Source organism: Juglans microcarpa x Juglans regia, chromosome 2D, assembly GCF_004785595.1.
Source record: "Juglans microcarpa x Juglans regia isolate MS1-56 chromosome 2D, Jm3101_v1.0, whole genome shotgun sequence".
In the NCBI taxonomy this organism is placed as follows: domain Eukaryota; kingdom Viridiplantae; phylum Streptophyta; class Magnoliopsida; order Fagales; family Juglandaceae; genus Juglans; species Juglans microcarpa x Juglans regia.
The window spans coordinates 37729792-37743846 of NC_054596.1; the positions used below are offsets into that span (position 1 = coordinate 37729792).

At 34.4% G+C, this 14055-nt stretch overlaps 1 protein-coding gene and 1 long non-coding RNA gene across 3 annotated transcripts; both read left to right on the forward strand.

Moving 5' to 3' along the window:
• The first annotated feature begins 30 nt into the window (after window positions 1–30).
• LOC121250718 (probable sulfate transporter 3.5) lies at window positions 31–5843 on the forward strand. Of its 2 annotated transcripts, none has more exons than XM_041149914.1 (12): window positions 31–170; window positions 1568–1775; window positions 1912–2083; window positions 3003–3068; window positions 3190–3303; window positions 3388–3504; window positions 3595–3721; window positions 3863–4149; window positions 4570–4757; window positions 4895–4977; window positions 5249–5325; window positions 5457–5843. In XM_041149914.1, the coding sequence occupies exons 1-12, from the start codon at window positions 164–166 to the stop codon at window positions 5643–5645; spliced, it is 1635 nt and encodes a 544-aa protein (XP_041005848.1). In that variant the 5' UTR covers window positions 31–163; the 3' UTR covers window positions 5646–5843. The 2 variants fall into 2 exon arrangements, with proteins under 2 accessions (XP_041005848.1, XP_041005847.1); XM_041149913.1 differs by lacking the exon at window positions 31–170 and adding an exon at window positions 950–1372.
• Window positions 5844–9443: 3600 nt separating this feature from the next.
• LOC121250951 lies at window positions 9444–11588 on the forward strand. Its single transcript, XR_005937890.1, has 2 exons — window positions 9444–9602; window positions 9719–11588. It is a non-coding gene; the product is annotated as an uncharacterized LOC121250951 (long non-coding RNA).
• Window positions 11589–14055: the final 2467 nt, after the last annotated feature.

Consider the following 14055-nt stretch of genomic DNA (forward strand, 5'->3'; position numbering starts at 1 on the left):
GAAAACTAGCTCGAAAATATTATTCGGAACCGTCATGATTCTACATACGATCGATCGAGTCTTTCAAAAACAACTAGCTAGATCTTTTTTTATTCCTCTACAGCTCGTGATATGAAGGGGAAAAGTAATTCCGTTGACATGAGAGCTTTCAAATTTGGCTATCATGACAGGTAAAATAATTCATTACATGCATGCATTTCGATATATATATATATATATATATATATATGAATGTTTTTAACGCTAGCTAGGTAGCTAGCTCTTATTAAAATTAATTGAGGTAATTTTGAGAAATTAATGGGTATATATTCTCTTTTACTCATTTTATTTTCTCTCATAAATACTTCAACAAGGAAATTAGTACTTTTTCCATTTATTCTTACCTAAACTCCCAAATATATAAGAGAGAATTGAATTTTCCAAATAAATTATTTTTTATCTGTTCCATATGATCTTTCCATTCCTTCCTCCCAAACAATATATATATATATATATATATATATATATTTATATATATATATATATATATATATATCTTTGAAGAAAGGAAAGTTGGGTGAAAGATGTTGGAACTTAATTAGCACCAATTAATTAGGTCTAAATTTAATATATTACTGTAATTAGAAAAATATTTTCAGTTCATTATCTTTTTTTTTCCTCTAATTCCTCGAGATAAATGCATGGCTAGCTTCTTCTGTTTTCAAATAATTCCACTTGAATAACTATCGTAGGTTAATATACGCATGGACTTGTGAAAGGTATTTTTAGTTTCTACGGCTTTTCCTCTCCTGAATGGAGTACACTGAAAAAAAAAAAAAAAAGCCTTAATTGAACTTAATATTATCTGCGTCACTCTCGCTAGCTTGTCATATTCTGCTTATCCATTCGTCACAGTTGTATCATTCTCCACTATATTTGCCTATAAATGCATAACAAATTCTCCTTACTCTTGGCAATCCCCTCTTACTTCTCTACTCTCTCTGATCTCTCTCTCTCTCTCTCTAGCTCTGATCTCTGATCTCTCTCTCCACTTAATAATTTTACTTGTGGCCTAGCTCTATGGGCACTCCTAACGAACCTGAACACCCGGTAAGCTTTGCTCCCCCTAGAGGCTTTTCCACCGTCTTGAAATCGGATCTGAAAGAAACTTTCTTCCCCGACGATCCGTTCCACCAATTCAAAAATGAAAAACCCTCTCGCTGTGCCAAAAAAGCCATACAATACTTCGTCCCGATCCTCGAGTGGCTTCCCAAATATAATTTACGTTTACTCCGATATGATCTCCTGGCGGGCATCACCATTACTAGCCTTGCCATCCCCCAAGGAATCAGCTACGCCAAACTCGCATTCCTTCCTCCCATCATTGGCCTCTGTACGTAAGACCTATATAAATATATATATACATATATATATATTTATATATATATATATATTTATATATATATATATATATATTTATATATATTGGTTTAACTGGTTCAAGGTCTGCATGCAGTTGAAATTAATTTAGTTCTACTCATGAAAAAGAAAAAACTGATAGATTTTGTTGGCTATTAATTTTTTGTAGATTCTAGCTTTGTTCCGCCTCTCATATACGCTGTTTTCGGGAACTCGAAGCATATTGCAGTGGGAACCGTAGCTGCATGCTCATTGCTCCTGCAGTCGACCATTTCAGATGTGGCATCGCCAAAAGATGATCCGGCATTGTATATCCACTTAATTTTTACAACAACTTTCATCACTGGTATCTTTCAGACAGCTCTAGGTTTTCTGAGGTAAGAATAGAGAGAAGAAGAGGGACTGTTTCAAGGTTTTTTTTAAGGACTATTTCAAGTCTGTACAGGAAAAAAAAAATTATTACAATTACCTAGATGTTGGTCGTTGATTACAAGTTAAAGGTGATTTCTGCAGGTTGGGAATTTTAGTGGATTTTTTATCGCATTCGACGATAACTGGTTTTATGGGAGGGACGGCGATAATTATCTGCCTGCAACAGTTAAAGGGATTTTTCGGAATGCATCATTTCACGACTAAAACAGACGTCATATCTGTAATGCATGCAATCTTCAAGAACAGAAAGGAGGTTTGTACGCAAAAAAACACCTAGAAACAAAAGTAAAAGAATTGATCATGTCTGTTTTTTCCCTTCATCCAAACAGGGCTTGAGGGCAGGCCGGCTTTGTATCTGCAAGTTGGATCCCACGCACATAAACTCATGAACTCATGTAGTGGTTTGTTACCTGAAATGAAAATAATAAATAAGCATACAGTATTTCCAATAAGGAATTCTAGATAGCTTTTCTTAAAATAAGGTTTTCATACAGATCACGTGAAAATTCTCTTGGATATAAGCCATGTGTAACACAAAGTTGTCGTTATTGGAAAAATTATTTTTGAAAGGTATACTAGAGAATTAGATATACTCTATTTTAAATGCTCAAGAAATATTATAATTCTTATTTTATGTATTTATCACTCTCACAGTTACCTTCAAATTTAAACAACAATTTGAAGGAATCTGGATCCTTTATATATAATATTTTTTATAAAAGAAAATTAAGTCTTTATAAGTACTAGATTTTATAAATTAAATACCTTAGATCATGAGTTTTTTGTAATATTTTATTTATCTTGTGTTCATTTTTCTAATCTGTTATCATTTGAGTTAATGATACACAAATATAAAAGGTAATGAATTAAACTACTTTTTTATATGATATTTTAATTACTACCGCGCGCTCTAATTTCTATGATATTTTTAATTTAACTGTTTCTGATATTTTAATATCATTAGAGAAATGTTACTCACAAATAATAGAAGGGTATGGAATTATTTTGTCGTTGTAGTTGGATATCGATCTCTGATAGCCCTAGCCATATTGCACCATACAGCATGATGTTCTTTTGGAATAATTGAAGAATTAAACACGAGCGTTAATAAACAGTAGTTAGTGGTCTTATAAAAAATGATGATGATGGTTAATTATATTTTTCTTTGACAGTGGAGGTGGCAGAGTGCAGTAGTCGGTGTGACTTTCCTTTGTTTCCTTCAAACAACTAGATACGTGGTAATGCTGCTCTCTCTCTCTCTCTCTCTCTCTCTCTCTCTCTCTCTCTCTCTCTCTCACACACACACACACAAAGAGACTTTGTAATATATAGCATTGACGTTCAAGCATAAATTTGCAGAAAAAAAAGAACCCAAAGCTATTTTGGGTGTCGGCCATAGCTCCAATGGTGACCGTTGTAGTTGGATGTTTGTTTGCTTATTTCGCTAATGCGGAGTACCATGGTATTCAAATTGTAAGTGCCCTACTTTTTCTTATTTTAATTTATCAACTCTATTTTTTTTTTTTTTAATTTTTACCTTTTACTTGTCCTTTTTAGGTGGGACATTTGAAGAAAGGAATAAATCCTCTTTCAATCAATTTGCTAAACTTTAATTCTAAATATCTACCAACGTTAATAAAAGCGGGGATTACAACTGGCCTTATAGCTATGGCCGTAAGTACTCTGATCTCTTCTATAAATTAATATAATTTCATTTAAGGGTATATATATATATATATTTATAAATAAAAATAATTCATGCAGGAAGGAATAGCAATTGGAAGAAGCTTCGCCATTATGAACAATGAACAAGTTGATGGGAATAAGGAGATGATAGCCTTTGGCTTGATGAACATTGTTGGGTCTTTCACTTCATGCTACTTGACAACTGGTGTGAAATTATTATACATACATACTTATTCGATGATCTTTTTCTTTTAATTTTTGGTGAAATTTTATATTTATTCAGAAATTTTACCCAAAAAAAAAAAAATGGTATACGTTTAAATTAGTTTATGCGCTCATGATGCAGGACCATTTTCGAAAACTGCTGTAAATTTCAATGCCGGATGTAAGACTGCCATGTCAAACGTAGTGATGGCGATCGGCATGGGGCTGACGCTGCTGTTCTTGGCTCCTCTCTTTAGTTACACCCCTCTGGTTGCTTTATCTGCCATTATAATGTCTGCTATGCTTGGACTCATCAACTATGAAGAGGCTTATCACCTCTTCAAGGTCGACAAGTTCGATTTTATCATTTGCATGTTTGCCTTCTTCGGTGTTGCATTCATAAGCATGGATGTTGGCATCATTCTTTCGGTAAGTTTTTATGAATTCAATAAGAGAAATACTTTAACTACAAAAAGATTTTACGAAAATAAACTCATAAACTGACTTGATTTAATGTAGTACGTTAGATTGTAAAACTACCATATTTATTGTAAAGTAAATTTAACGTATCATATGAATTAAGTCTTGTTAATTTTTATAGGATCTATTTGTAACTGTAGCATTACACTTCATTTAAGAATATATAGCACTTTATTTTCCATTGAAATTTCTGGTTTATTGTATCTTGTTTAATAGATAATTGAGGGTCATCATGATCAAGTAATTAATTAGATAGTGAGTTTTTTCCAAAGTTAATCCAATAATTCTCTGAATAAAGTATCAAACAAAAAGTATATTATATAATTAGTTTATTAATTATTGAGTTCCGTGTATAAATTGTTCTTTCAGGTTGGACTTAGTCTAATTAGAGCACTCGTATACATGGCAAGGCCTGCCACTTGCAAGCTTGGAAAAGTTGCCAGCTCTGTGTATCGTGACATTGAGCAGTATCCAGATTCAACGAACATCCAGGGCATCCTACTTCTACAACTTGGTTCCCCTATTTACTTTGCCAATTCCACCTACCTCAGAGAAAGGTACGTAATTCATGTTTATATATATATTAATATGTAGTACTTGTCAAATTGTCACACACACACACACACTCACTCTACAGTACCTCCAAAAGGGTATAGTTCAATTTGGGAATTTGGTCTGCTTTGATTTTGAGTAGGATCTTGAGGTGGATTCGAGAGGAACAGGCTGTTTCAAATTCTGAAGGAAGTAATCTTGAGAATGTTTTATTAGATTTCACAGGTACGGAGATCAACTTCGACACTATATCATGATGAATAGTTTATAATATAATTTAAAATCGAGAAATTATATATATTTGTAATTTGGGATAGAGCTAGAACACGGGAACACAAATCTCATTAATTTTTTAATTACTAATTTTAATTAATTTTTTATTTATTATTTTTTTTTTTTTACAAATCTAATCCTCATAATTATATGTCAAGAGTATATATGGATTAACACTGGCTTGTATGTGGATTAATTGAAACGTGTTTGTCTCTGTATGTAGGGGTTACAGCTATTGACATGACGGGCATCGAAACGTTAACTGAAATACGTAAAACCTTGCAAGCATATGACATTAAGGTAAACATACCGCAACCAGTACTCGTTATAAATAATTAGGACAGATTAAGAGAGATCAGAAAATTAAAGAAAAGTTATAAATAATTAATTGAAGCTGCTCGATTATTTATTTATTCATCCATATTTTCCAGATGGCAATCATAAACCCAAGGATTAGGGTTATGGAGAAGATGATAGCCTCGAAATTCGTAGACACCATTGGGAAGGAGTATTTCTTCTTGTCTATAGATGAGGCAATTGAAGCATCTCGGTTTTTGCTTCGCGAGTCGAAACTGCAAATCAGATGTAACACCTCAGAAGACTCCTCTTGTATACGGTGATGATATACAATATATATATATAGAGAGAGAGAGAGAGAGCCGGTTATGTAGGGTTAATTAGTGTAAAAGGGGTTCCTTTTTTTTTTTTGTTTCATGTAAAATTAGAAGTTTGAGGCACTATTCATGTATAATTACTCGTCTGCAGAAATACAACTGACTAAAAATTATGTTGAAAAGTACTAAATAGTTTTGTTGGTATATTTTCAAAGAATATTAGATACAATCTTTTTTTTTTTTTTTTTGATAACCAAACTTTCAAAAAGAGCAATACATACGCACTGTTTTGATCAAACCAAATAGCATGATCAACAAAAGTAGGAACATTCTCCCACTACATATGAATATCAACAACATTCCAAGCATAACCACTACAAGAAAAATAGGTATTTTTACTTTTTTTTTTGCAAAGAAAATGACTATTTGTGACGAAAACAGACTCATTTTAGTTAAAAATAGTCATTTCGCTGGAAATAACATGTCGCAAATAAGTAGTTTTCTTATAGTGAACGAGCTAGTCTATGTCCTACCTCATTCCCCATACGATTAACATGTTTTATATCTATCTCTATAAAATGTTGCATCAAGCTCTTAGCTTCCTTAATCAAATTTCCATTTGCTGAGTAAGAGTCTTGATTAACTTGTAATTCTTGAACCATGAGCAGGCGATCACTCTATAATAAGTTTTTGAAGACCAAGAGGAATACATAGCTATAAGCCTCTTAATAAAGCAAGCAGTTTAATGGTGGCAGCATCCTCAACCTCATCTTCCAACTTGCTTGCAACTATTACCACTCTACCTCTGTCATCTCGAAGTATCATACCCACTCCTGCTTTGCTCACATCAGAAAATACAACCCATGAACATTTAACTTGAAAAAACCGCTTGGAGGTGGCTGCCAACGACATATTCTTCCAACCACCTAAGATGAAGAATTCCTTACATCATTAAAAAATTTTGGCAAAGACAGTGAATGGTTGATAGCCTGAACTGGTTTAATCAAAGTCTTTTTCATTTGCATTTTGTTTTGCCTGAACCACAAACTCTAGCTTATTTGAAAGAACAATGTGAAATCTGCATTAGTACCTCGAGCCATAACAAATCTAATGACATCAATAAAATCCATATCTGAGCTTAACTGTTACATTATTGGCACAATTTTCTTCCAAAGCTCACTCACAGAAGGACAAAACCGTAAAGCATATTGAACATCTTCCAGATCAGACTTGTAAAAACAACAACTACTTTCCACTTTCACCTTTTTCTTTCTCAGATTACTAAATGTTGCCAAAATATCTTTACAAACTCTCCATGCAAAAGTTTTGATCCTCCTTGGAACATCTGCCAAATCATTTTCCACATTCTCTTCTCCTCTATAAATGTTGAACTTTCCCCACTACTGCTATTGTTTTGGTCTTGTATTAGTTGATATGCACTTTTAACACTGAAGTTTCAATTTTTTTTTCCTTAGTCCATATCCACTTATCCACATATTGAGTAGTTGACAATTTTATTTTGAGGATGTCAGCGGCAACTATTGGATTGAAGAAAGCTCTAACTTGATCCTCTTTCCATGCTTTTGTATGTTGATTAATAAGAATGTCCACTGTTTCTTCTACAGAAAAATCATCCTTTTTTTCCAATTCCTGTTCTAGAGTGTTATGTTCTGAAATCCACGCATCCCTCCATATCTTTATATTCTCTCATGTTCCTACTCTCTATCTACAACGTGCCAATAACCATTTTTTAGCCTCTCATGTCCCTTTCCATGCATAAGAAGGATTTGACCCTAGCTTAGATTGAAAAATAAATGTCCCTTTTGTAACATGCCTTGCTCTTTGTAATAAGGACCCATCATTTTGTAAAATCCTTCATCCTTACTTAACCAATAAAGTCATAATAAAGAAATGCAAGTCCTTAAATCTCATACCTCCTCTAAAGTTAGAATGACACAATCGACTCCAACTCATCCAATAAAACTTTTTCTCATTATTTTTCTACCCCGACTAGAATCTAGCCATCATTCTCTCCAAAGCCTTATAGAAGCCCACTGGAATTTTAAAGCAACTTATAGCATAAGTGGGTATGGATAAAGCTACAGCTCTTATAAGCACTTCTCTCCCACCTTGTGAAAGAAGCTTCTCTTTCCAACTTTGTAACTTGAACCATACTCTATTGTTAATTTCAGTAAATGCCCTTGATTTTGATCTACCTACAAGGTTAGGCAACCCTAGATATTTTTCATTTTGCTGAAATAATCTAACACCCCACAAGCTCAACAATTCTCTTTGACTGTCCCCGTTCACATTTTTTGAAAAGACCATGACTGTGTTATCCTTATTAATTTTCTAACCAGAAGCTAATTCATATTTATCCAATATAGCTTGAATATTTTTGGTAGGTGTACGTAGCATCAGCCTTACAGAAAATTATGCTATCATCCGCAAGTAGAAGATGATTAACTATAGGAGCTCCTCTGCATACTCGCAACCCTTTAACAGTATGGTCCCTCTCAACAGATCTCAAAAGTCCAATTAAACCCTATGTACATAGAAGGAAAATATAAGAGGATAATGGGTCACCTTACCTTATGCCTCCACTAGGAACAATTGGTCCATGAGGTACACCATTGACCAAGACTAAAAAAGAGACAGTCCTAACACATACTATAATTAAACTAACAAAACAAGGAGCAAAGCCAAGTTGCAACATAATTCTCTCCAAAAAATCTCATTCCATCCTATTGTATGCCTTACTCATATCCAATTTTAAAGAGATATACCATGTTTTTCCCTTCCTCTTATGCCTCAAATAATTCACAAGTTCATAAGTCACTAACACATTGTCAATTATCAATCTTCCAGACACAAATGCATTGAGATTCAGAAATAATTGAAGGCAGTATTCTTGTAAGTCTATTTAAATGTACAAGTTTCGAACGTTCCATTTAAAAAAGTGGGTCCACCATGAAAGGATCTCATATTTCTCATATACTTTTTTTAAATAGATGACATGAAGTTTGCATGCGTTCTAAAATTGTATAATTTATCCTCTTTCAATTTTACTATTTGTAATTCTGGGTTTGGAGAATTTATATTTAAATCCATTTGTCTATATAAATCTGTTAAATAAAATGAACGTAATGATGTCACGCGTTTGTCTTCAATGCCACTAAATGAAAAAATGATACGTGGCGAAAACAATTATATACGAAAGGCTAGCTAGTTTGCTCCCTGCAGGTTAATTTGACTGTTAATGCATTTTATTTTATTTTTAAATATTTAAAAAAGTTAGTTTTAGTAAATTTTTTATTTTTTTAAAAAATATATATTTAAAAACATTTTAAAAATACTTGAAAAAAAGAGAGATTGCATTAAGGCACTTCCAACAATAAAAGCTGGACGACAAGTAAAAAGACCTTGTACAAAATACAAACACATGACTTCATCCTAAAGAGCAAAAAAAATTTTAAAAATAAGAAAATAAAAGTATTAAAAAACTACCTGCTCAGCCCTTTAAATAAACAAAAAATAATTAACGAAATTAATTGAGTAATAAAATCAATGACAAAAAAGAAGTGATTCTAAAATCACTACATCATGAATGTAAATCGTTAAAAATTAAAATGACTTTCTTATCCCTTGCGGCTTTTGAGTTTAAGCAGGCTTCTGAGTGGGCCTGGGGTTCTGCTTTCTGGGACCGGGCTCCTGCTTCCATCCATAGTCCAGATACAACTGGGCTCCAGCTTCTATTTTCTGCAAAACCTCGACAATCGGTGACGCTTCGAGTTTCATTTTCTCTTTTTATTCTCAATGTTTTTTTTAATGCTTGAATTAGAATCATTAGGTGCTTTGAAAGCGTTTGGCACCTTTTTTTCTTATTTCGAGCATGTGCTAATTATTTTCTTAATCATGTGTATTAGTGTGTCAATTTCACGGACTCTCAGGCTTGAAATCAAGGTATTCATCTTCAATGCCTTTTTAGTTAATGTTATTATTGGCACCTCTTCCTTGATGTCAAGTTAGCTGTTAAATAATGACGTTTTGATCGAAGAAGTTCATCTGTATTTTTTCAGTACGTAAAATACGTTTCTGTGTTGGCTACCTAAAGTACTCATTCGGTACATTTATTTTTAAATCTGTATCTCATTGGATAGGACGGTAAGTGCAAGCAACGTAAAGATCATGGTATATTGTGTAGTAGTGTGCCAATGTTCAATAAATCTTCTTTTCCGATTACAGATTGTCGCATCACTTAGATTGTGCCTTTGTTTCAGACTACTGTCATGTGGTTAAGCGTAATATTTGCATTTCCTATACTTCGATGCAACGAGCGTGAACATTAAGACAATATGGTTAGTAACTTATGATTCTGCACCACATATCAGACTCTAGGTATATGTTACGAACCAAATCCAAACCATATGCATACTCCAACAAAAATGATATATCCTACATCCACATCCCACTCTTATCCTACTATGTTACATGGCATTACTCATCAACCTCTGAATATGTTATTTGACAAAAAAAAAAAAAATGATCTAATGGTTGACAAATGATGTCACGTCAGCACAGTGTGATGAGAGTGGAATAAGAATGTAATATATAACACTACTACAAAAGGAGTAGTCGAGGTTGCAATTGGAGCCTTTTGGATTCATCCTCCTAGGCACTATTGGATCTCTTTCACCACTCTTTCCCTCCTATACTCAATATGGCATGCTGCAATCTCCTCACCTTAAATATCCAACATTCTTATCATGTCATTTAGTTATGGGCAGCACAGCTCAACACTTCTAGATGGGAATTGGCTTTGATATCATCTGTAATGGCCCAAAAAAAGTCGAAGTCACATTTGAGCTTGTACTCTAAAATGACTAATCAAGGTCACAATTAAAACTTCTTGAAATCATTATAAACTACAGTAACTTCTCTCTCCCGAGCAACGTGAGATTTCATTCACCTCAATTTCCCTCCTATACTTAATCCTGGGTATTACATTAGGGATACAAAAAGGCAGGTTCTTACTCATTTTCCATAATTTTATTTCGGCATGCAAGATGTGTTGGCTCCACATATATCCTTGTTCCTACAAGTAGGTATTCTGTTTTCATCGTCAGCTTGAAATTCAGGTGATTTGGTAGGATTAAACTCTAGATAGGTTTAGGAATAAACGATAGTCTTGTTTTCAGAGGGGAGAAGGTCTAGAAATTGCAAGGAAGTTATTGCATTAGCAAAACTTGTGTGATGACAAGAGGTAGTAGTTATCAACATACAATGCAAATGGTAGTTGAAGATTGTTCACAATGTTTGGTGTGTGTAGGTGTGTGACAACAAGAGGCAACTACCCTATCAACATACAATGCATGGTTTTAATGTGTTTTGATATTAAATTGTTGTAACTTGAGTGTTTCTACCCGCATGGTATTTCAGCCTTAACTCGTAAGTGGTTGAAGAGAATTTATTGTTCGCAATGGCTTCTAACTTGTGTGCTTCTGTGCACATGTTGTATTTTTGTGTGTGCATGTGTACGTTGCTTCATTATATATATATATATATATATATATATATATATATATATATTATTGGCATTGGGTGTCCGGGAATAGCATTCTAACTAATCCCGAGGTTGGACAGGCTCTCGGCAAGGAGTTTTCTGCAAGTGCACCTCTGGTAATTCAAGGGAAAAATCTCCCAGTCCGATAGCCCTTAAAGATTGTTTGCATTCACAGGGATTTGAACCTTAGACCTTGGGGAGCTTCAACCTTTCAGTTTTGCATCAAACTTGTTGGAGATTGTATAAATCATAACCATAACTTTTGCAGTTTGATCTGAGAATGGCATTTGTCTATCCTTCCTAGCCAACTGCAAAATTTGTAACTTTTACTGGGACCTCCTCTTTTTCACTTATAGTACTGATGCATATTTTTAATTTGGACAAAACATTATATATCTCGATGCATTGAAGAGGTTAAGACTCTTCATAAATAGAAGTCATATACCCACTCACCTATGAGGCCGAAATACATTGAAGTGAGTTTAGTGTACGGTTTTCAATAACTGACAGAATCATAGGTACTTAAAAAAATAGTGTGGTTGGTTCTTAGCAGCAGCATCTCTAGTATTTTCTCTGGTGCACGAGGTACAAATTTAGTTGCTTGTGGTGATTCTACAAATTCAATTTTACTGGAGCATTAGTAATCTGATGCACAGGGAAGCAAATCTGTTGATTATAAAATGGAGTTTTAGTTACATTGTTATGAGGTGGCTTGAATTCTGATTGAACAGTGCAAGTGTCGTAGGTTCGCTCGAGCAGAGGTTCACTCAGCTCGAGCGAATTCAGACAGAGAGCTTCGCTCGACATTCGCTCGACATTCAGCTCGAGCGAATTCAGACAGAGAGCTTCGCTCAAGTATCGCTCGACATTCAGCTCGAGCAATATCCAAGTCAGAGAGCTTCGCTCGACCCTCGCTCGACACCCAGCTCGAGCGAGTTCAGGCAGAGAGCTTCGCTCGACTCTCGCACAACTGTTGGCTTGAGCGAAGTGCAGAATATCTACGTTCGCTCGACACTCGCTCGACGTTCGCTCGAGCCAATGTTCACAAAAGTGAATTCTCACTTTTTCTATAAATATCAAACGGCGCCTCCTCTTGTTTTAGGACTTCAGAATTCATTTTGCTCTTGTTTTAGTGTTTTCTTGAGAGAGAAGTCTAGACAGAGTTTGAGAGATAACTTCCTTGTGAAGTTTTGTTGTATTGATCTGAACTCCATCTCTGTTGATAGTGAAATCTTCGATACCGACTCCACCAGTGGACGTAGGCTCATTTTGAGTCGAACTACTTAATTCTTGGTGTTCTTTCTGTGTGATTGTCATCAATTTCTTTCGTTTAATTCTGCTACTATACTTTGTGTTAGTCTTAGCTACACTTATTCTCAACATACATTAATGTCAGCATTCTCTGTAGTAATGTTGACTTGGATTAATCTTCCTCCCGCTCATCTATGTGAGTGAGCTGATCTATGACGCGCGAGAACAACGGTTTATCTTTATGTAAATGGTTATAATATCTTAACTTCTTGGTAAAGAATGCCTCGTATAAAATGTCTCTCCTGCATCATAAGGGACTTGACTCTCGACAAAGACACATGATCATGACTGTGGGCAGAAGCTAGCTAAGCTAAGGGCAGGCCCCTCACAGAGATCTGAAAAAGAAATGATAATCTAAGCAATTTCCTTTCGCAGGGGCATAGCTATAAGGCCACACTTTGATCTTGGCCCCTGAATGTTGGCCACAATGCATGTGAGTTTTATTCATTTTCTGTTTGTCTGTTTGCATGAGTAATATCCAGATTTTGCAACGCGAATAAGTAAACTTGCTGTTGTTGTCCCATTATAATAGTTTGAACTACACCATCTCATGTATTGGGTTTTCAGTTACTTGATGATCTATTGCCTGCCTTGGTTTCCATTCAGTATTTTCATATTCACATTTGAGTTCTATTATTTTGTAATTAACTTACGATGTTTCCCTAAACAAAGAAATAGAATTATTTGATTTGTGGCGGTACTCAGTATGAAACTATATAAGATGGCATTGGCTATTTAAATATTTTTATATGGGAATAGAATGATGCTGATAGGTCTGATTTCTCTTTCTCCCTTTCTCTTTAGCTGAGATGGCAATGCCGTGCCACTTCACTAGTCTCATAAATTTTCCAGCTGTCGTACACTAAGGATAGCTTCAGGTAAGCTTTTCCTGCATTGAATCCTTTTGTTTTTTTATATCTTTGTAGTTCACAGGTCTATTCAATTGAATCTGTTCACTTGCGTACTTCCTTGCAGTCCAGAGAACATAAATTGACTTCCCCTTTTTTTTTTAAAAAAAAAAAAAATTTGGGGTTTCTTCAGCATGCATTTGCTTGTTACGTGCTTCATCTGATTATATAATTTATGTGGCAACCTAAGAGTTTATCTAGTATGGTTAAAAAGTCTAAATTAATTTCATTTAATATATTTGAAAAATTAACCCAAGAAATTTGGCTGTTAGCTAGAAATTAGCATAGGTCATTGTTCTTCCTCCAGCTGCATCCAGAAGAACCAGTGCATTTGGTTATTCAATACTGCAAATTATGCCACGGTCAAAAAGTTGACAAAAAAATGCCTTTTTTTTTTTTCTTTCAATTTGCGTTGGTAGGGTTTTGCTCCTTTGGTTCAAGTTATCCTGTTTTCATCTCTAGGATGAATTTTCTAGTAGCTTTTTGTAACAATTTTTGTCTATCGCTGAAATTAATCAAAAGTAAAGGTTTAATTTCGTTGAAAATGCAGCGAATTAAAAATCGTTGAAAATGATCAAATGCAGCGATTATTAAGGATATTTGCAACGATTTTGAGCACTGAAAAATGCCTGAT

Excerpts from the sequence above, each read along its gene's own strand:
- LOC121250718 (XM_041149913.1), top strand. The coding sequence starts at position 1,060 with ATGGGCACTCCTAACGAACCTGAACACCCGGTAAGCTTTGCTCCCCCT. Across the intron at positions 3,505-3,594 it reads CTGGCCTTATAGCTATGGCC|GAAGGAATAGCAATTGGAAG; the intron begins GTAAGTACTCTG and ends TAATTCATGCAG. Across the intron at positions 3,722-3,862 it reads TTCATGCTACTTGACAACTG|GACCATTTTCGAAAACTGCT; the intron begins GTGTGAAATTAT and ends CTCATGATGCAG.